This window comes from Staurois parvus, unplaced genomic scaffold (genome assembly GCF_062004578.1).
Source record: "Staurois parvus isolate SC_StPar_1 unplaced genomic scaffold, SC_StPar_1.0 ptg000460l, whole genome shotgun sequence".
Taxonomy (NCBI): domain Eukaryota; kingdom Metazoa; phylum Chordata; class Amphibia; order Anura; family Ranidae; genus Staurois; species Staurois parvus.
The window spans coordinates 303,832-328,342 of record NW_028318256.1 but is presented as its reverse complement, the minus strand read 5'-3'; the positions used below and the strand labels follow the sequence as shown (position 1 = coordinate 328,342).

The window sequence follows — 24,511 nt, the reverse complement described above, 5'->3', positions numbered from 1 at the left end:
AGTGAGGAGGGTGTGGGGGGGAGGCGGGACTGAAGCATGATCTGTTTGTGACACACAGAGGCAGCTCAAGAGCAAGCATATGTCTCATGGACATAAAGATCCAGCTTGGGATTGAATCCACGCAAATGTCCCCATAGCAAGCAGCTTTCTCTGGGGACACTCAGCAGGGGGGAGGGGCCAGAATCTCCAGCAGGGGACCTGAGAAGAGAAGGATCAGGGCTTCTCTGTGCAAAACCACAGATCAGGTAAGTATGATGTGTTTATTATTTTAAAGAAAAAAAAACAAGCCTTTAGAACCATTCTAAGGTGATCCCATGCTTAGCAACATTGGTGATAATCAGCTACGTCACCTGGTAAGATTAACTGACACTTAAACTTACACTACCCAAAGCTAATAAAAATGCAGGTCCAGTCTTCAATGTTACTAAATGTTTAATGCAGATTTTTGTTGAAGAAGAGCATATGATATGAGGTAAAATACCCAAATCTGTGTCAGGGCTCCTACAGTGTCCCTGACTGAGTTCATATCATAGAGCACTTAACTCTTGCTACTCTGTTTCAGTTATCTGATTGCAGCATTAGACAATTGCTTTGTGAACAAAGCCTCCAGGCAAATATTCTATGAGAAAGTTGAGTGCGCTACAACCGGACTACAGCCCTGAGGCCTTATAACAGGAATGTAGCATTCACACTAAAAGAAAAACCCCTCAGGTAAGGACAGCAAGATCAAGACTATGATTTTTTAGACTGGCCGACCACCAGATGACAAACCCAACAGGGAACCAGATCATCTAGTAAAGCAGGCAGTACACCCTGTATCACATTCCTGTCAAAGAAGCCTGGAGCAAACTCAACTCTGGAAGATCTCAATGTGATAGTACCAAATGTGACCCCCTGAACCAAGCTTGCTGAAAAAGATCTTGCAAAACATCACACAAAACATAAAATCGAAAATAAAGCAGGGCATAGTAAATACAGCTACACCGTTATAAAATTTTCTACCACTCTACCTATATATAGTATGCAGGATTTTAGAGTAACCCATGGCCTGCCCTTTTGTACAGACACAATAAATAATTGTCTGTCGGCTTCTTAAAATGGCGTTAGCTTTTACACTAGTGAAACCAAACAAACTATGAACTTATCCAGAATGGCAAAATGTAATTCACAAAGTACAGAAGTGCATATCAATATTTATTAAGTTAAAACGTGTCTAAAATAAAGTAAAAGAAAGATACTGTAAATATCAAGACTTAAGAATGTAATATGTTTGAAGGAATATACAGTACAAAATCATATAAACTTTAATTTTGGTCAACTGTATCTGCCAACCTCTTTGCGTATGGAATAGCTATTAATTTTTTTTTTCTATTTTTATGTCTCTGATTTTTAGATCTAGGCAGGCTGTAAACCTGCCACATATTTCTGCTTTTATTCAGTTTTCCTTACATTTTAATCAGATGTATGCTTTTTTTCACCACTCAACCTAAATACTCTTGATTATAGAATCAGATTGTAATCAGCAGCCAGCTTAGAAGCACCATAAATAGTTGGCTCTTATCATTGTTTTTTCGTATTTCACTTTTTGACTAGCCTTAGACAAAAATCGTATCCGACGCACAAATGCACAAAGTGCAGCATTCCAGAGCAAACAGTTTTGGCTTATTAAAAATGATTAAAAGAAATGAAAACAATGCTGTAAATACCAGAACTGAAATAATGTAAAATGTCTGATTGTATAAACAGTCAGCTGTTTTTACAAACTTCTTTGTGTATAGAATAGCAATTGGAGTATTTATTATGTTTTTTTTACTTCTACATCTGTGTTTGCACAGTCACAGTGAACACAGATATTGCTAACTAGACAGACTGTAGGTAATAGAAAGCAAAAAAGCATTTCATTTTCCTATCTTTCGCCTGTGTGAATAGTCTTTGTGCTTTAAAAAGGCTTTTCTGCAAGTCACAATGAACGGCTTAAAAGACAAAAGTTCCTGTTACTTCCCCAGATTTTGTGTAAGAAGATCAAGTTTTACTTGTACAACACCCTGCTTCACAGGAATTATTGCTGAGTAACGTCACAGGATTTCTGTGGCTGATGCAAACCTGGAGAATTTGCATCATCACTCAGCACTAGTAATCTAGAGCACAGCAATCTAGTGCATCAATCCCATGCAGAAGCTGACTTGGTCTCCAGTGATAGGACAGCTAAGGCAGGTGAATAAGCAGGTGCTCACAAAAAAAAAGGAGCAACGGCTTGTAGACTTAGTTGTGAAAAAGTTTGCCACCAGAAGCAGCCAGCACTGGGTACTACCTGCACAGCACTTTGAGTTTTTTCATTGAGATTCCATTGTTCTTTTTATTCATTATGTATAAGAGATCTACTTCTACTGAAGTTATTATGATGACTTCCAAAGGCAGATGTCCTACAAAGGAATCACAAGACACATTTTCCTCAATTAACGACAAACAGACTGGCAAGAGTGAGAAAGTGGTGCTGAAAAAGAAAGTAACTTTGTTAAGAGGGATATCATTCATAATTGGAACTATAATTGGAGCAGGGATTTTTATATCTCCCAAAGGAATACTACAGAATACCGGCAGCGTAGGAATGTCTTTAATTGTATGGACAGCGTGTGGTATCTTGTCTCTCTTTGGTGAGTATCAGCCAGGAATATTTACACTGCACACGTGCAATTGCACAGATGACATCTGACCATTAATCTTAACAAGTTTTATATCTGTAGGATGCAAAGGTTTTCAACATGTAAAACTTTCAGGACGTGCAGCAACAGTTTCTTTGTGACTTTCAACTAATATTTGCTTGCTCTATTGTCTTATTTATATTATTAGTTTGCTTTACATTATTATTCAACAACTTGTTTGCAATTGCTTTTCATTTTTAATGCTGGATGTTAATCAATATAGCACACTATGAGTTTTATATTGTTTTGTTTGTCCTTTCCTTATAGATTCAGCTGTTCTCGGCATGACATATAGAGGGTGTGTCTGTCAGTGTTGAGTTTAACTTTTACTACCCTAACTTGCTCCTTGCCAACTTCTCTTAGCTTGAACAAAATAATATATATATATATATATATATATATATATATATATATATATATATATATATATATCAGGGGCGGACTGACAACTCATGGGGCCCCCTGAGCAATAGGGGATCATGGGGCCCCTGTGTCCTTGCCCAAACTCAAAAAAGCCTATGAAAAAGGTACCAGGGGCATCTCATGGGGCCCCCTACTGACCCCGAGCCCTCGGGCAGTGTCCGAGTTTCCAAATGGCCAGTCCGTCCCTGATATATATATATATATATATATATAAAAAAAAAATATATATATATATATAGGGCTTTTTTTCTAAAAAAAACAGGTGCAGGAACTCCCCCCTTCTGAGGCACTTCTTGTCTCTGCCCTCTACCCACCTCTGAACACCGTCACTTGGTTTAACCCAACCCACCTCCCAGTACCTCTCCTTTTAGAGAGTACAGAGCCAAGTGTCATTTTTTGGTGCTAAATAATTTGTATGGAATTTGTTCGTGATAACAAGAAAAGCAGAAAAATAGATCCCCTGCATCCAGCAGCAATAGACCCCCCCAGCAACAATAGATTTCTCCAGCAACAATGGGTCCCCAAAACAAAATACCACTTTAGCAACAACCCACTGATTAACTGTGGATATAGGATTATCTTTTTTTATGGTTGAACTTGATGGACTTTTGTCTTTTTTCAGCCAGACTAACTATGTAACTATGTAAAAATAGACCCCCAGCAGCTACAACAGATCTCCTAGCAGCCAACATCAATATAGTCTCCAGTAGCCAGCAAGAATAGACAATAGACCCCTCCCTTAACATTAAATCCCTTCCAGCAACAAGTGACCCTCATCAACAATAGATCACCCACCAGCAACAATAGATCTCCCCAGCAACAATAGACTGCCACACAAAAATAGATCCCCTAGTAGCCAGCAACAATAGATTCTCCAGGGCACACCTTGCCATTACATACATTCATCACAGGAGGTGCTGGAACTGCGTTCCCCAGTGTTCCCGCTGAAAAGAAGGTGTATATATATATATATATATATATATATATATATATATACAATATATCTCACCAGGCAGTTTTGCCTGGACTTGGTTTAGAAGAAGGAAACAAATTAGGAGATTTTACTAAGTCTGAAGCAGCAGAATCTGGAGCAGTTGTGTATGGCAACCAATCAGCTTCTAGCTTTTTTTTTCATAGCCTAACAGATAAACCAAATATAGAATCTGATTGGATAGCATGCCCAGCTGCTCCAGATGCTGTCTGCCCCATTGTTCACTTAGCAAAATGACTGTTGATTGAGTTTAGTAAAGACAATGAAGCTGTGTTCACTTTTATGTGTTAGCAAATGTCCATTTATTCCCCTTGCACATGATTGGGTATTCAGAGTGAATATAGGTCATCCTTATTATTTGTCAATTACTTTGCAAAAGGAACATCCTCTACTCCTTTAGTAAATCAGTTCATATGCAGGCCAACCAAACAATGTTTGTTAATGATAAATATATAAAGTGCAGTGCTAAGCAAATATACATTATTTAAATAAAACTAGAAAATAATCACATTTTCTATCAAAATAAACAGAGAAATCTGAGATCAATTCAAATAACAAATAGTATAAAAGGTATACAAATGGCCATACACTTTGCAATCTTATTTACAGATTCTTTAAGGGCACAATGTGATCTGTTTTCAACTGTACCAATTGAGATTGCCCACTAATCATGTAATGTATACTCATTTTCCTGCACTTTTTTTCACATTCATTTTTTTGCACTTTTTGCACTTTACGATTTATCATATATTATATGGCTGTACACTTTCTTGTGGATTTTTATGAAATTTATCACAGTTCATATTAATTTTACAAACTGCAAAGTGTATGGCTGATTGTACACCTTTATACACTATTTGCTATTTGAATTGATCACAGATTGATTGATTACAATTATTTTCATGTTTTTGCTTAAATTAATGTATATTTCTTTAGTGCTGCACTTTTACATTAAACATGTTTTTTTGAAGTAATGTGAGTTACAGGTTCAACCAATAAAATACTAGAACATAGGTCATCACAATGGAGTTACATAAATGGAAATGCAAACAATGTACATCTTGTACATTATCCGATGGAATATGCATATAAATAGGTAGTATATTACAATTGTTGGCTTTACAGATATTCAGACCGAAGAATAGTTTTTTTTTACCTTTTAATGCTTGTTAGATATTTATAGTAGAAATACAGGCTTAACCCTTTCTACTCTTAAAACTCTCCCCCCCCCCAACACCTATGCTTATTAGCTTGTGTAACTCTAGGTTCACACCTAAGCGTTTTGCCACAGCATTTTGCGTTTTGCAGTACAGTCCATTTAACATGATATCCTATGGGACATGTTCACACCTCCGCGTTTTCACCCCATGCATTTTTTGGAAAGGGTCAGGGACTTTTTTGACCACACAAAGTTGCGTTTTTGGTTCTATAGACTTCAATGGAAACGCTGCAGAAAAACATGTAGTGCATTTTTGCTGCTATTTTGCTGCATTTGTTTATTTTTGATGCGTTTTGATTTTAAAACTGCCTAGCAACAAGAAAAAAAATTTAAAAACACAAAATGCATCAAAAACGCAGCAAAAACGAGTAAAAAAAATGCAGATGCAAAATGCAATACAAAATGGCTCAAACACCATCTGCATGGGTGTGAACCTGGCCTAAGGAAGATCTGTATACTTCCCTATTTTTAGCTTGCTATGGTCCCGTCATGAGATCTTCCCTGTGTCTGTCAGGGAGAGGAGTGAGCACTCCGGCAATGGTTACTAAAGCCTGAAGTGTTGATGTCACCCATGGGCTTCATTGGTTTCTCCATTATTGGCGCTCCATCTTCATCCTGCAGCCTCACTGGCTGGATTACGTGACCAGTCCAGAGCCAGCTGAGTATAGGTAAGTATACAGATATTTCCTTCACAGGTTAATAAGTATAGGTGTAAGGATGGGGTAGTGGGCAGTTTTAAAGTCGTTAGGGTTAGGCCTAAAATTCCACTTTAAAACCATTTTGTCTATGTATGAGATGCAGTGATGAAATACTACCCTGTTCACACTTAAATAAAATACATGTTACCATAATTCATGGCAATGCACATGCTCTAAGTGTAATGCTTTGTGGTCCCATTCATTGGGAAGTCAGTCCAACACACCACAATGCATATACAGCACATTGTGGGGATCTGCATTGTTGAAGGGTCATGCATGTTTTTTTTATCTGTTGTGGTTTGTCAGCAGCCCAATCATAATGAATGCACTGTAACACCCAAATGTGAATGGGCCCTATGACTCTATTGGTCAAAGAGAGAGATTGAGTTTTTGTATCAAAATAGCAAAACCCACTAAAGAAACAGTCTGCAAATGTATATATGTAACGGAATAGAGAACAGAATTGAACTATTTAAATGTAAACGCTACAGTACATACAACTCACCGCAGAGCTAATATATTTAATATAAGATATGCTTCAGGCAAAATACACCATGGTTATACTTTAAAGAGATTCCTTCAAATTCAAAAGAATTCTGCAATTTGCTGATTAGACCTATAACGTATTATATCTCTTTGCTGTCAGTGTATGAACTATTCTTACAAAGAAATAATTCATTCAGTCTTGATGTTTTCATGTTGAATAATTTCCTACAATGTTCTCGCACAGATCAGGTCAGACTGCATACAAATTATATAAAACTGATATTCTGTTTTAAAATCTCAGAAATATTTGCCAAGATCAAAGATGCCAAAATTGATAGATTTTCCACCGTTCATTACTTGGCAGTAGCAGCAGGTAATGCAAAATTGATCTCTGCAGTGTTTCAGCATGCTCTGTAGTTCTATAATTTTGCTTTACACTTGATATATTTGCTTGTTTCCTTGAATATTAAACAGAAAACAAGTGGACAGCTTTAAATAAAAAATGCCATTCTCCAGTTCATGGGCTCCAGGCATTAGTGTTTTTTTTTGTGTAGCACCCCCTTAGATAGATTGGTGGAAAGATTAGGTAAATTCCTTTGGACTGTTGTAGGTTTCACTGGCTTCTAGTTTGACTGTTTCCCCCTGCTTTCTGGAGGATTCTAGAATGCAGTGGTTTGGAAGAGGCAAATCAACGGCCTGAATATTTATGTTGTCTCAGGCAATCCCTGGGGGAGTGCATAAATAGTCCAGGATCTGGGGCAGCTCTGTTCTTTCCAGGAGGAGAAGTTTCCAGCCTGAAGGGCTACTGCCCTTCTGGGCAGGCCAGCTGTATTTCTACATGTGCTCACTGAGGTCCTAGCTATGCTAAAAGCTGGAGGGGACTGTTCCACTGAATCTTGCTGGCACTGATTAAGGGATTTCATTGAGGATCTGGCCAGGAGAAATGGCTGGCTGATATTGGAAGGATGGATCTAAGTATCCAGGGACATTGTGCGTATTAACCTATGTTCAGGATCCTAGTGACTGCATGCGGCTACTATCGCTTGTGCATCAGTGCCAGAGTTTGCTTGAATTGGGATCTTTCCTATGGTATCTCAGTGTTTTTTAATCCCTTAGTTGTTGCTAGAGGGTTGGTACTAAGAAGCTTTGATAAAGTGAAGTGTTCTTGTGTCACTACATTGTGACACTGGAGTATGCCATAGCTTCCTTAGACCCTATCCAAGTTCAACTTTCAATAAAGCATCAAAAATATACCCCTAGACTGTTCAATGAGCCAGAAGAGTGACTATAACTATGTGCCTGACTGCCGCTGTACTAGTATGGGAAAAGAACTTGGGGCACAACAGTGGGTCCTTTCGGGGGTGAGCATTACATTTCCACTGAAGTTGGATAAATGTTATATCACTGTTCTTTAACTAGTATGTGGTTAAACAATAGATTAGCAGCTTACATCTGGGCTTTCTAAAATGAGAAAGGATAAACTCTTGGTTTAGTCTGAACACAGGTGCAGATAAAACTTTGCTTGTTTGAGTATTCCATCCAAATGACAAACTCAGCTCAGGAGGAACCAAACATTTAGTCATTAGCAAGTAGTCATTTTTTCTCCCACTACTTTATACTGTACAACAGCTTCATTCTTCCATTGTCAAGGTTCTTAAGAAAGCTGTCAGTGCCAGCAACTTAGCAACCAGAGACATCACCTAACCATTGTATTTACTGGCCAAGAATAAATGGCCATGTAATGAAAATGGCCAGGGAGAGTTAAAAAGAAAAGTGCAGTGTTCCCCTATATAATTCATACCAGACCTTTCAAGTCTGGTATGAATTTTAAGCAGGACCTTAAAAAAAAGGTTGTTTGGGTCTGGTATGGATTTAAGGAAAAAAATCAAGAGGGTGAGGTTCAAACCTATCAATATGTTTTAGCTGATAATTCAATAGATAGAGTACTATATTTAGATATTCCTTTCAGCATCTTTTTCAACAAGTAATAAGTCAACAAATGACATGCACATTTTACAGTATTACAGATGATCTAATGTGTTAACATTTAACACATTCTAAAATATATGTAGCAATTATCACTTTAAAAATCAAAACTCTATAAATGGCTGTGTGACTTCCCCATTAGCATTAGAGTGCAGAAGAATCATGGGAGATAGACTGAAATGTGATTCAGTCCATATAGGCAACAATTTTTCCTAGATTGATCCTAGCTTGAATAGCCACACCATTTGAACCGATTTAGATCCAATGTTCCAAGTTTCACTGTCAACATGCATGGTTGAAAGATTTTTAACAGACCCCCCCCCCCCCCTCTTTTTTTTCTTTTGAAATTATTTGTTATTTAACTCGTATATTTTTTCTTCCTTTTTTCTTTTATCTTTCCAAGATGGCGGAATACTTAGGCACAGCTTGGGATGGATTTATGTTGCACATTCATAGAAATGTGGTAGTTGATTTGGAAATTTTTATGCAAAAACTTAGGAGAAGCCTTGAATAGGAATCTAATCTGCATTGGCATATCAAATTTTTTTAGCGTTATATTGAAGAAAATATCAACCCTAGAGGTTTACACGTTGAATTATTTCCAAATGTAAGGAATATAACTATGGATTTCAAAGCAGCTTGGGAGAGTACCCTACAGAGCTGTTCTAGAAATATGATGCAATTACTTCTTGCACAATATAATAGGGAAATTAATGAGATAGATGAGGAGGTCAAATCAATGTATACTCAACATCATACTCTTTGTTTGCATCCTGATTTTGTCACAAAAAATAGGGAATTACAGGAATATCTTGAACGACTTAAGAACAAAAATTTGTTAGAGATAAAATGGCTTTCTCCAGTAATTATGCATATAAGTGGCCTGAAGGTGGACAGAGGCATCCGTGGATTCAGAGAAGAACACAGTTTAGTAAGAACTTTCGTATTCAAGAGCAGGACGGAATAGAATCAGACTCTTCCAATGCCAAAAGATTGTTCGAACAAGGGGTTCAGCCTAACAATTCTAATACACATCATTGATAGCCCAATTCTTCACATATGGGAGCATCTGCTTCCCATATTACGAAATCAAATTCAGGAGATAGTACTCCTGACACACCTTTTCCTGCTTCACAATTGTATGTTCAATTTGAACACACACAATCTTCTTCCAACGTTGATCTCAACACAGATGGTTCTGGTTATTTTTTTGGATTGCAGTCACAAATATAAAAAACACACATACCACGTCTACTCACAGGCACTATGGACCCATTTGTCAGGTTTGAATGTTATCAATCTTTCTTCACATAGTCTCACTGCATTTGAACATGAGGTACTTAGTCTAGGTCTAACTTTCCGTCCAGTCCAACAATTAGATCATTTTGAGTTTACTAAGGATATCCATCTTTTTGCATGTAAGCTTACCTATAAATATCTCTTTGATGAGGAACAGAAAAAAAAAGAAAAGTGATAAAGCCCTTAAAGATCAATGGAGAGATTTTAAGGTGAGAGAGTTCCGTGTTTTGAAGGATCTTCTGGATCTTCTGGAAGAAAATGAAGGCCCAGATGTGGCCTTAGAACATATATCTATGTCCGATTGCTCACCCACGGAGGCTACATATGTCCACCTTCCTAAAATTAAGTAAAACGTCTGATACGTTCCCACCCCTTCAAACTAACTCTAATATTCTGATGTGTCATCACAGTCTTCTCTGTGATATGCCATGCGATGGGTCCAATCATCAAGCTGTGGTTACTTATAACTATTCAAATTCAGTTATGTTTCAATATTGCATCATGTGTTGATACTCATGGTTATAATATATTATTATGATGTGCAATTTCTGGACTTTTGGTCCTGTTAAGCAGTGGTGACTGCGGTGGTTGTCTGGGAGAGGGCATATATGTCCGCCAGCTGTCCCCTCTTTGGGACGGTGACAATTATTTTGTAGGCCTACTAACATCTTCACAAGCCCCTACTTGTGACCTTCCTAACCTCCATATATGTAGGGTTTGGTGTCTCTCTTGGAAGTGGACATGGTGTATGACTATTGTGAGTACTGGCCCATACAATCTATGTAGATGCCTGACTGATGTACTTTGGTATATACTACTTGCTGGTGTTGTCATATATTTTCCTCTATAGGATCTATTTACAATATATCTGGCCCTTGAATATTTTTTGGCTCTCCTGTATCCTGGTCTCCTATGCCAGCTCCCCAGACTACTTTGCTGTAGGTCCGCTGTGCTTTCATATAAGCCCAATAAGTAATTTTTGTTCATTGTATGTATTTCAATATACTTGTTTGTAGACCTAATTTTCATGTTTTTTATGCAGTAGCACTATTCTCCCTTACATTCAAGCTATGGTCCTGAAGAAGCCCAATGTACAAGTGAAATGCATTGACTGTTTTTTGATATTTTACTCTGTATCTGATACCTATGTTTTAGGTGACTATGATGTATGCAAGGGAGTTATTTTGTAATTACCTTGTCCCTTTCCCCTTTTTCCCTTTTTGGGGGTTATGTATGTATCGTCAGTCTCATACATGGTATATGACTCTTTTATGCTAATAAATGGTTGTATGTATATTACTGTGTGGTCTCTTACTGAGCCCAAAAAAATCCGCTAGTTTTGCTGTACTTTTATTGTCCGGCCTTTTCTTAAGATTTTTAACAGATTTCTCTTAAATATATCTTAAAACTATCAAAATAAAAATGTATGCTTAAATGTACTAGAATGAGCTTTTGTGCAATCAATATATTAAGCAAAAGATCAATGAAATTTACTGCCAAAAATTATAATTTGCATTTTGGTAAAATAGCAATATAGTCATTAAATTATTGTCAATCATGGTTGTTAACATTTAACAATTTTTCACCTCTTTGATAAATTGTCAAACCACAATCTATTGGCTGATTATATATGATTGACTACGGCATATCAGCATCATATGCTTCCTTTTAAAGTGTATCTAAAGTCAGATTTTTTGTTTTAGTTTTAGATACAGTGCTGAGAAGCTAGATCCTCTCTCACGTTCTTATTGTTATCTGTGTCTTCATTCAAGAGATTAAAGTGGTTCTAAAGGCACAAGTTTTTTACCGTAATGCATTCTCTGTATTAAGGCAAAAAACCTTCTGAATGCAGCTCCCCCCTCAACCCACCTTATACCTTTTTGATCCCAATCTCGTTCCAGCACTATGCACGAGACCAGCAACACTCTGGACTCTCTCCCTCCTCATAGGCTCAGGGACAGCAGCCATTGGCACCTGCTTCTGCCAATCACAGTGAATGAGTAGGGAACAGGGTGGGGCTGAGCCATGCTCTGTGTGTCCATCGACACATAAAGCCAGCTTGAGAGTAAGCCTGCATGAGTACGCCCATAGCAAGCAGCTAGCTATAGTGGGTACTCAAGAAGAGAAGGATCAGGGCTGTTCTTTGCAAAATCATTGCACAGAGCAGGCAAGTATGACATGCTTGTTCTTTAAAAAAATACAATCCATGGATTTACAATCACTTTAACTTTTTTTGTTTGTCCAGGTGACCATTATCATTCAAACAGAAATATAAATAAAATATTCCAATTGTGAAACATGTTCAGGTGACAACAGTTAGAGATGAAGTGCAAAAAATACTCCTGTGCTGCCACACGCAACAATAAAGTAAAAACTAAATGTAACAAATAAAACAATCAGGATTTCCTGTGAACCTAGTGAATGCATATCTGGCCTATAAGGAGAGTACAGAGGCAGTTGGAGAAACCTGAGAGAGGAGAAAGAACAGGAGCCATTTTGGGGAGCCCCTAACGTATGTCAGTGAGACCTATATGAGAATATGGGTCGGTACTGAAGGTGAATGGCCACTTCCTAAGGGTGGTGGTGCACAAAGGTGGACGTTTATGTGGATTTCGTCTGATCACCTACTCTATTTCTGAACATACAGTAATGGACTTTTTGATTACAAGAGGACTGTGTTTGTATTCATTCATTTTTTCGTTTTTTTTATCTTTGTATATTTATTGTTAAGGTGGATGGTTATTTTCATTCTGGGCAAGATATCTTCATTTAGATTGCCATCTATTGCACGTGGAGTTTGAGCAGTTATTAGCATCTTTCACAATATTGTGAACATTAGTCTCACTTGCACTTATCAAGGCCACTTTCTTACCTTCTGTGAAGGCCAGGTAATATTTACAGACCATGGCTCTGGCTTCCTTCCCAGGACTTAAACAGGACCTCTTTTTTTTAAATTAGTTGTTATTATTTTTCAAAAGTCAGAGCGCATTTGAACATTAAACAATAAAGAAAAGAGAGAGTTACAATCCCCCCCACCGGAACTCCTGGCTCATCCCTCTGCTGATTTCCACCACAGTAAGCCATTTGCTCTGGGGGCAATCATGCGTGCTTGCTCCCAAGCCCTTCTCTGTGTGTCCATAAGACATACAGAATGGGACTCGGCCCTGCCCCTCGCTTCTTGTCGCTAGTTCTGATTAACAGCAGAGGAAGCCAATGGCTCCTGCTGCATCTGAGCCAATGAGGACTGAGAGAGTAGAAAGAGAATGGGCTTAGGTGTGTATTTAGGGGGACTGTGAGATAAGCTGCATGTAGAAGGTTTTTTAACTTACTGCATAGTATGCAGTAAGGCAAAAATCCTTCTGCCTTTACAACCCCTTTAATTTTGTTTGCAATCTGTAAAGTGGTCTGTACATTATGAATTCCTGACTCCTGTACTATAGACACTTAGTGAAGTTTATCCTATCTGGAGCAACTGTGGAAGGCAACCAGTCAGCCTCTAGCTTTCATTTTTAAAGCGTAACAGAATAGGCTGAAGATAGAAACTGATAGGTTGCCGTGCACAGCTGCTCCATATTATGTTTGATAAATTCCCCTCTCTTTGTTTTACATTTCATACTCCTGACCACTGCACTCTAAGTATATTACTCCTGAAGTGTCTCTGTAAGGTCAGCTGTGTGTAGAAAACAATATGTAATGAAATAGTTTTAGCTTATCAAAACGAGTGTGCTGAGCTTTGTACCTATGTTACATTCTTGCATGTGGTCTCATCATTAAAGCATATTTTGTGGGTAAAATTACTGGGGCATACGTATGTCAGGGAGGTTTTATTTGATCAAATAGTGTCCCTCCCACAGCATTATTTGACCACACCCACAGTTCGGCATGGAATGCTCTTCATGATGCTTTATTTTTTCAGCCAATTGTTTTGAGGTTGGGGGAGTGTAAAAAAATAATCAGCCCAGGGTTCCAGATGTGCTAGGTACACTACTGCTGATGTGTTTTAACTATTAATTCTTCATCCAAAAAGACGAAGAAAAAAAGAATAGGCGATAAATTAATGTGTATGCTTTCCATGACAGAGCTGCATGTAAATATGAATTTAAGAGAATGGGGACTTGTGTAGGCACAATAAGAAATCCAGAGTTGTTAAATGTATGTTTAAAAGTTATGGAAGTGGGCTGCGTTGGGGGACTGTATCTGTGCTGTCTATTAACAATTAGCTGACAGCTAGTTTACAAATCTGACAGAAGCAGCTTTGTGTTTCATTCCAAAACTGAATTTACACCTGTGAATAGTTCTGTAAAACCGCAATACAATCACATAAACTGACATTATAATGTTTGTAGATATATGTCTCACAAAATACATACAATGAACACATTTCTTATAAACAGCTACCTACAAATCACAATGAATACATTGAAATGCAATCTAGCTATGTACTGTATGTCACTTTAACAAACACAATGAAATAACTTACATGCATATGTGTATCAAAGGGAGAATGGAGGAGACCGTCACTGGTTTTCTTCTAGAAGCTAAAAAGGCTGCAGTGGTTTATGGTAAATCTTTATTCTTAATAAATGTGAAACACTTCCTTTTCTTGTTGAAGGGAATAATAAACACAGTTGATGTTGCAGTGAAGGCCCAGTAGATGGCTCCCTACTCATCACAATGATGATATAAAGAGAACAGTATCTATAGAAAAAAAAGATATATTTAAAGGTACCCTAATCAGTATGTTATAAATAGAAAGTGCAGTATATGTTGATAACTATATAAATATGTATTCAATTGCAATATGTACAATATTATAGTGTGCTGATTTCAAATGTTGTGTTTAGTTTTGGATAGAACATACAGGGGTTAGACAAAAAAAATGGAAACACTACATGATTTGCAGGAGTGAAAGCAAAAACGATGTAATATTCTTTTGCTTTTGCTGTGTGATGAGACACATAGCTAACAGGTGCAAAGCCTTACTTTCATCATTCACTGCGTGAGCTGCTAGTTTGCTAGTAGTAGAGCTTACTGAGCTTCAAAGAGGTCAAAATGGTGCACGCTTAGTTGGTGCCTCTGTGACTGAAGTTGTCAATGTATTTGCCCTGTTGTGAGGTACAGTATCAAAGGTTAAGACTGCATATACGTTTTCTGGGAAAACATCATCTGATAAACATAAGCGTGGTCAACATGATCAACTGACCTAAAGAGACAAAAGGACACTGCGCAGGATTGTGACCCGGAGTAAGAAAACAACTGTTGCAAATGTGACTGCAGAGCTCAATCTCAGTCTTCACAGGATACTCTAAAATGGATACAGATACTATTATAGATTTTGTGACAGTGTGGGAAAGGGTTAAACCCCCTGTCATTTTTTGTTCTCTGTCTCTAATGCTGAGATTACCCTTGGGGCAGTGACCAATACAATTGTTATATCTTTGAGAGGATAATTGACACAAGAGATGTGATACCAAGGAACTAAAATTTATTTATTTTCCATTGGAAAATATATACCATTGACCAACTCTGTACTCCAAAAGTATTCTCAGATTAGGTTGGTGTGTGAAATTTTTATAGCAGGAGACGATGCTGCAAAGCTAAAGGAGGTCCTGGTTATATTGCTTAACTACAGTGCAGGAAAGCAACAGTAATAGTAAAGCTATGAGGTCTGGTGGGGGTGTCAGGACTATAGCACTTAGCAGTAGTTCTCTCAACAATTTGGTAATTATCTTCTAAAACAGTTTTACTTTTTTTATCATGGTTTAGAGAAAGTGGAGATGGGTTTAATTTTTCTCCAGGCCTTTGCTGTGTTCCTAGAACATGAGACCATCTCACTCTATCTTGTACCCAGATGTAATGAAAGCAGTTTGGCTGTTAGATGCACTTCGTGGTTCCTGAATAAACCCAATTACAGTATGAACCAACATAAGGACTTGTCTTGAAAGAAATAAAAGATATCATTTGCTCCCAAGTGACCTAATCATGTAGTCTTGCTGTAGCATTCTATGAAACGTCCAAACCTGAGCAACATACCATATTCAGTATGTGTTTTTACATGTAATGACTAAAGGTTTTCCAACTTTTTGTAATAATTACTGTACTGTACTAGAAAATGTAATGCAACGCAAAATATGTTCATCTCCAAATGGAAAATGTATCATGATTCAAAGGATTTGTTGCAGGTTTACTATCAATATCTGAAATCTCTCTCTAGAATTGTTGCTTTAAGAGCTGGAGATAAAGTGACTTTAGGTGGTGACTGCTGTGCATTCTCTATCCAGCAGAACAACTGTTAATACAAACTTGTCAAGTATATTTGCACTGGGTTAACTTTCACATTTGTTCCTATTGTCTCAGGGAGACAATAATAATTGGGTTGAAGATTATTCCTGTCTGATTCATTGTTACCCTCAAGTAGACTCAGGTAGGAGGCATTACGTGAATCCTATGGATATACGAAGGATCTTTGATATGACAGTGAATAGCCAGATTGGATGAGCATGTCTATTGACACATTTAGGTTTACAAAGTACACTTGGTACATAACCATTTGAGGTCAAAAGATGACAAGTCATCCCTTTTCTTTGTATTGGTTTCTTCCTGATACTTGCAATGTACACTCTCCGGCCACTTTATTAGGTACACCTATTTAATTGCTTGGTAACACAAATTGCTAATCAGCCAATCACATAGCAGCAACTCAATGCATTTAGGCATCTAGACGTGGTGAAGACAGCTTTCTGAAGTTCAAACTGAGCATCAGAATGGGGAAGAAAGGGGATTTAAGAGACTTTGAACATGACATGGTTGTTGTTGCCAGATGGGCTGGCCTGAGTATTTAAAAAACTGCTGATCCACTGGGATTTTCATGCACAACCATCTTTAGAGATTACAGAGAATGGTCAGAAAAAGAGAAAATATCCAGTAAGCAGCAGTTGTGTGGACAAAAATGCATTGTTGATGTAATTGGTGGGAAGAGAATGGGGAGACAGGTTGCTGCAACATTCAGATGGTGTAAACAACATGAAAGCATGGGTCCATCCTGCCTTGTACAAACGGTTCAGTCTGGTGGTGGTGGTGTTATGGTGTGGGGGATATTTTCTTGACACTAGCAAGGTGTACCTAATAAAATGACCGGTGAGTGTATAGTACTTTGTTTAAAGGAGTTAGCAATATACAGCGCATGTACAACATTATTTCTGTGTTGAAATAAACCAGCAGTTCCTAAAAACATATTAAACCTACATTATGGAATGCTAGACACCATCAGGTACCTGGAGAGTGCAGCTATAAACTCTATACCACCCTCACTGGGCCACTGCACACACACACTGCACAAATGTTTAAAAATAGTTTATTCATTTTCCATTAAATGTTGCAATCCAACATGTCTCACAATGTGGATGCGTCTATACTTGACTTTCTGTAATAACACAGGGCTAGTTAGGGCTTCGAGGGGTCAGTGAAGTCCCTTTTCAACTTTAAAATATGGCCTCAAAGCAATAGTTGGTGCCTTCAAACATCCTATATGGTTAGTTTCACAAGATATTGCTAAACACAAGTACATTTTACATTTGTATTGCCATCTATTCACAAGGGACTGAATGAAACTGACATTAAATTTACAAACTTAACTTATGTTCAAGAATCAGTGATTTCATATGAAGATAAACAGGCTGGCAACAAGTTCGTTCTCCAGATCTGAAGAATGTCATCTAATGCAAGAATGGCACCATTTAATGCAGACCTTAGGATATTAAGTTGCCATCCGTCTATGCCTATGGACCATTCTTCACTAGTTTGTACACTCCAATTCTGCCCTCAACAATTCAGTAACATATTTTCATAATCAGCTATGCAAAATAGTAGAGCTGCTTATTAACAATTATTTTCAAAATGCTCTGTCTGAGGTGTTATAAAAGGACTACCACCTGCCAGTATTTCACAAAGAAAATTGATTACACATGACTCTGTAAATGATTGTACACTTTAATATATATCTGGATTCATATTTTGAACTCCTAGGTATAACAACAAAAACAATGCCACCATCTGTGCAATTAAATAGGAGCTACGGTCTTGTTAATGTTTTAGATATATATTTGAAAGAGATCAGCCCTATCAATCTGAATAAATGTTCTAAGACTTTTGTTTATATGTATAGCTTATAATGATCTGTGTTCATGGGGGCAGCCCCTTTGATCTTTTAACCAATTGCTGAATACAACACAGTTTCTCTGTAATGGTTGATAGCATTTAAACTAGACCCCCTAGGATATATTTATTTTTAATCTTGAGTTTTGCATACCTTCAAGAAAGAGGTATTTTTGTTTTCTGTGTATTAATGTGATGATATTTACATGTGCCTGCTTAATTGTGAATTTTATATAGTATAATATATAAAAGTTCCCATATTATATAATAGTTCCATCATCCAAGACCACTAACATGTCTTTCCATCCAAAAAAGCCCACCACATAGACAGTCGATTGTAGATGGTTTGGCTAAGTAAATATTTTAGAATTGTTATTGACCAAGATAACCTTACTAATAGCATTACATGAACCAAAAGGATGTATAAAATAAACAGAATTGTATTATAGTGAATCTATGAAAATAAAAAATGTAGTAACTGCTACTTTTTAAAGTAATTCTGTCACTGAAATAATATAGCTGCCAAAAGTATAACAATAGATATGCTCGATGGAAAAACTTGTTTTGTTTCAGATTCATTTGTTAAGTAAATCATTTGTTTCACCATATTCCTAATGTTAGAATGATTCATTTTTGTACTTTGTATAGTATATCCAGACTTGTTTCATATGCGTTGTTGTGAATCAATTTGTATTTTGGAAAATTGACTATATTCATTTCAAAGTGTTAACTCATTATTTTGTTAGATTACTTATGCACTTTTAGTCATCCCTGCTAGTCCAACCCACAAGAGAAATAGAATGACCTGACTGGTCGATATTGACTGGAGTCGAGTGCATATAAAAGAAGTTAATTAAACAAAATTAAATTAATTAATTCATTCATTATGTTATGATTCAGAGATTCTGATGGATCTGCCTCCAGCCAACCCAAACACAATAAGTAGGAATCATCTTATTTCACTTTTATACCTTTCTGTATTTATTGAAATATGTTTACATTTCACATATAGTGTGTTTCTTAAAATAATGAAAACAGTTAATGCAAAAAAGAATTGCCTGATTATCCAAGAGTCAAAGGCTACCTCATCTGAATAAAACAAAAGGATCTGAATCGATCTGAATAATTTGTTATGTCGTTAAGTTATTTCAGATGCTTCAAACATTAACAAAAGCCCCAAACTATTGCATCATGTCATCCAAATTAAACAAATGAATGTGAATGAATTTGTACTTTTTGTTATAATTTAATCTGAATTTGTTGAAATTCATTATAATTGTGATTCAGAGATTTGGATACATCCAAATCTCTTAATAATTAAAATTTTGTCTGAATTTTGATTCGGAAAGAAACGAATCACACATGTCTATGTAACATGCAGATGTTAAGGTCCTAAAGAGAAAGGGTTACCTTTGGTTAAAGCGGTAGTAAACAAAAAAAAAATAACAAAAACTCTTCTCCCCACAAGTTAAGAGCATAATGTGCAGGTATGCATCATATACTAGCACATTAAGAAAGACTTACTTGAAAACTAAGCCCTCCAGTGGAGCGATGTCATGGCTCCCCAGGGCTTCCATCTTTACCCAGTCTTCTTTCACAGTTCAGACCGTTTGACTAACCGAGCCATGGTGATGTCACTCTCACGCATGCACTCTCTCAATGGATGGCATGCCATCCATTGAGAGTGCAGTGCGCATGCTAAAGTAAATATCTCCTAAACGGTGCAGGCTTAGGAAATATTTGCAGTACCTACAGGTAAGCCTTATTAAAGGCTTACCTGCAGGTAAAACATAAAAAAAACTTTACTACCACTTTAAATCTTGCTTTGGTTTTCTGGGATTGGTCCCTGTTAAGATAAAGTGGACAGCAAGGCTCTCCTTCGTCACTCCAAGGGGAGCAACTGAAATGTGAGACCTGTGAGCTGGACCTGTTAGTTGTGGCTGTGAGTTGAGCTAAGCTACATAGTCTTCCTAGTTTTCATCTGCTTAAAGAGATTCTATCAGGTGTGTTCAAATTGCCAGTTCTTTACAATAGAAGAGGTAATCTTCAAAGCTTCATTTGTGAGCAGTCGATCTGGGCTCAGGCGATACCTAGGTTAGTGCTATGTGCCCTTGCTGGTCCTCCACCAGGCCTATAAAATGTGAATTGCTGTACTTTGGTGTAAAGTGATGGATGGCTCCAAAGTAATCCACAATTATCTGTTATGCTACAGATGGCATGTTAAACTCCATATTCCTCTGTTAACAATAATTGTAAAAAATATTTTCTATGTGTATGTCCTTAAAATTTTACCATCATTCTGGCAAAAAATAACTGTGTACACATGTGTGGAGTCCAAGGGACTGGCCAAGCGTGGATGACTTGTGTCAATCAAAGGCAACTGAACAAGTGACAGGTCTTAATTTTGTGACCTGTAATCTTAACCACACTTCACAGAACCCTGGGCCCGTGAGAGCCTGTGAGTGGTAAAGGACTTCATAGACAGTGGGACGGTGGACAGTATGGAAGCTGCAAAGAAAGGCCCTGCCAAGCAGTTGTTAAATGACATCCTTTGGTTTGTGAGTGACCCCTTGAAATAGTTTCCATTGGAAAGGTCTTATCTCCATTGGTTTTATATTTTTAAACAGGCACTTGGAGATACCTGCACATATCTGTAACATCTTTAATTGCTTCCTGTACACTCTTCCCCTCTAGATCACGTTCCAACATTATTTTGCTGGGACGTGATCTAGATATATGATCTTTTACCTTGTTCCTGTAGCAATAAACAGCTTTTATTACTCACTGTAACATCATCATTAGATGTTTAAAATTCAGGCTGGGGCAGTTGATGGGAGCTTAGTTTTTACTGAAGTAGGCAAGCTCCAAGAAGTACATCTTCCAATAGCCCTTATCCTACCAACAGTGTGTGAGCAGGCTCTTGAAAGTCAAGGCAGCAGCATGGTTTTCTGATGAAGAAATACATGTTTGCATGAGAAGGGTAGGAGATAGACTAAGTCTAGCAGACTGGGCTAAAATCGTGGTTGGGATATCAGTGCAGTAAAAGGTACTGTGTTGTCAGCTTAAACAAGGAAATTAGGAGCATGCTGCATTTCTAGGTGTTCAGTTATTTGTATATACTTAAAGTATTTGTAAAGTGATAAAACATAGGGATATGTGCATATATTGCAGAGATGTACTGAATATGTTTTTTCTTTGGCCTGGCATACATTTAATTTACTGGAAACGTAGTACATATGAAATGGCTGATGTATGTTACAATTTTAATGAAAAGTATGCTCAAAACAGTAAATTTGCAAAGGTAGTTTAATTTTCACAACAGATAGATATACATTGCATCTATTCATTTTAATAATGTGATCAGTTTGTATATCAGATAGTTTTTTCTTGGTGTAATATGATGAAGGTTTAATTAAACACCAAGACAAATGTTAGTTGTTTCATGTGACATTAATAGATCCACATAAACTGATTTGCAAATTAACTCGCAGAGTAAAAGACATGGCTTCATAAATAATATGTTTATTGAAATTATCTGGAGGATTTCATTTAAACAACACTGAACACCTAACTATTTGTTTAATCTGCACTATAGATTATCAGACATTTGTGACATCATCATTTAGCTTTGAAAGGTCAGAGTTTTTTCTGCTCTTACCACAATATTTATGGAGTTTTGCTGATTGATACAGCAGTTTTTCTTCTGAACCAGCTTAGTTTGGAAGAGGCTGAGGATATGACGAGCCTCTACTATCTTCAATCCATGTATATTGTTTTCTAAAGGGATGGGTACAATATCTCTTAGTAGCTAAAGGAAGTGTTCTTTCCAGAGAGACAATCTGAGCATGGCAAATAAACCTACATGCTGCAATATGGGTAATGTAGGACCATCTATTACGATTCTCGTCACTTTCCTACTTGTAAAAAGCATAATATTTTGCTAGAAAACTATAATCTCCAAACATTATATATTTTTAAGTAGAGGCCCTAGAAAATAAATAGTAGAAGTTGCTTTTTTATGTCACACAATATTTACACAGTGGACTTTACACAATTTTTTAGGAAAAAAATACACTTTAATACATTTTAATGCACAAAACACAATATAATGCCCAATATTTTGGTCAAATTTAAAAGATGATGTTACGCTGAATGAATAGATACCAAACATCTCAAGTTTTAAAATGTCATCTGCCAGTAGAACAGCACTAAAGTAAGGTACTTAAAAATCCCCAAGGGAGACACTTTAAAAGGAGAAATATATAAAAACAGCATGTAGGCAAATGAGCAATAAAAATATGTAAAAACAAATAAAGTCCAATAAAAGTCTTTCTTACAAAAAAGTATATATATACGTATATATATATATATATATATGTAGTGATGTGTATTTTTAACCACCACGTTTTGCAAGATAAACAGGACTTGTGCCCCGTGAACACACATGTATACTCTGCACTCACCACAAATAATTGACTTCTTATTCTCACAAGTAAGTCAAGTAGCGCTTGTTGGTAAGCCAGTATATCACCAAGCCATCTACTAGGAACCAAGGACACCAATACACTTCCTCAAAAGGACTCAACACCACCAGGCCACTTGAGGATCCACATACCCCTTTCAAGGTAAAGCAGCTATTGTTTGTCCACCTTCAGTTCCTCCACATCAGTAATGGTCCTCTCAGGTACACCAAAATATTTATGCAGGAATATGTCTGGTGATATAATGGCCAACGTCCATGTTGTCAACTACCCAGCTAGCAGGTTGCAGTCTCCAGAGGCATCTTCCAACCTTATGTTCGGCAATTGCTCCATTAGATTGGAGCAGAATGTCAGTTGCTGTCTAGATCCTGTGCTATCTATCTCTTGGTGTCTGCGATGTATACAGCATCTTCAGTACTTTGTGTCTCTGAGTAAATGCAATCTCACATGAGGATGTGAAAGCAGAAAGTCCTCTTAGAAAATGTCAGCTTTGGGTTTCAGGGAATAGCTTTCTATTCATCCAGTCCTGCAGTTCTGAAAAAGAGGAATTCTCCAGGATTACCGACAAGCGCTACTTGACTTACTTGTGAAAACAAGAAGTCATTTCTTTTTAGTGAGTATTTAACTGTGTTCATGGTGGATTGTAGCACAAGTCCTGTTTATTTGTAACACGTGGTTGTTAAAAATAGAAATTACTGTATGTAACATAAATGTAGGTTTCGGATAGTTGTGATGTGATCGGTAGAAATATGTCATTGTACATCTCGTCTCATGTTATTACAAATATTTTTATTATTATTATACAGGATTTATATAGCGTCAACAGTTTGCACAGCGCTTTACAATATAATAAGATAAGTGTTCAGTATTCAGTCAGAGATAGCTGTTCACCAATTACCATCTGAAAGGACAGAGCAGCTTCTAGGCTGGAGGAGACACCTAGATGTCAATAAAACGTTGTCACCTATGTAGTCAGACATTGCCACCTTCTTGAAGTCTAAAAGAGGAGCTCCAGCCATTTTGGCTTCGGGAAGCAGCAGGAGACCAGGAGTGGGTCCGATGTGTCTGCCAGCATTGATTTATATACACAGATCAAAGAAAAATATTTAATCTCTCATGAAAGCTAAAATATTAGTTGCAGAGAGATGAAAATACTTTCTTCTGATTGGACACACTATAGGCTACATCTGCATGTAAAACTGTATTTGTAGCCCCTGTGGAATCCCAGAGAAATGTAGAAAACGGCTATATGGCACCTCATTGCGATAGCTGAACAGTGATTGATACTGTCATGATCAGACTGATGCGCTGGTGTCGGAAATTCTTTCCCTGACTTGGTGATTCAAACCGTTCCTGGTCCAATCCTCTTTGGGCACTTCAGAACCCAGAACGTCCTGTGGGCTGGTACAGGAACACCCCCCAGGGTTGAATGGCCAAGGGCTAATGTCCAGCCTAAGTACATATTTGAATAAATTGAGGACCCTGAGATATGGAAGGGGTGATTCGTATGGAGACGGTTCTATTTGACTGGCGAATCGCAGACTTTCTCTGACTTGCTCCAGTTGCAGCATAACTCTTGGTAAAATGTTTATTTCTGTTTTTATTCCTTTTTAGTTTATAGTGAATAGCCAATTGTGTGTCTTTTTGCATTTTCTGTAATTGTTTTTTCTTTGTACATATTTTATGCACTGCCCACTTTCAGGATATTAACTCATAAAATTAAAAAGTGACTTCTGGGTACTTAAGCTCGGGCTCATATCTCCGGAGGGATTGTATTGTATTGCAGTGTCTGTATATGCTCCGTCAAATTCATTGCCAATCTGTATGCAATTGCACTGCGTGTTGGCAGATTGCATGCAGATTGTAAAGTAGCAGATCTGCCAGACGGAGATCTGTGTGTGTGTGGTGGCCCAGCAGACCAGTCTGCGGATAAACTGTTTGGTGGTGGCAAGTTTGTGGTGTGTCTGGTGTGGGGTTGTGTGGACAGTGAAAGAGTGATTAACATCGGGGTTCTAGCTTGTAGGATAGCTGGAGGAATCCTAGAAGGGTGTGCCAATTGCTAGACTGCTCCA

General features: G+C 37.4%; 1 protein-coding gene across 1 annotated transcript in view; it reads left to right on the top strand.

Moving 5' to 3' along the window:
• Positions 1-2,205: 2,205 nt before the first annotated feature.
• The window catches only part of SLC7A11 (solute carrier family 7 member 11), a gene marked incomplete at its 3' end in the record, with an annotated part of 300,868 nt that continues 278,562 nt past the window's right edge, over positions 2,206-24,511 (top strand). The window contains exon 1 of the mRNA XM_089688911.1: positions 2,206-2,654. Coding sequence (XP_089545037.1) covers positions 2,366-2,654 — 289 coding nt within the window. The remainder of the gene's footprint in view (positions 2,655-24,511) is intronic.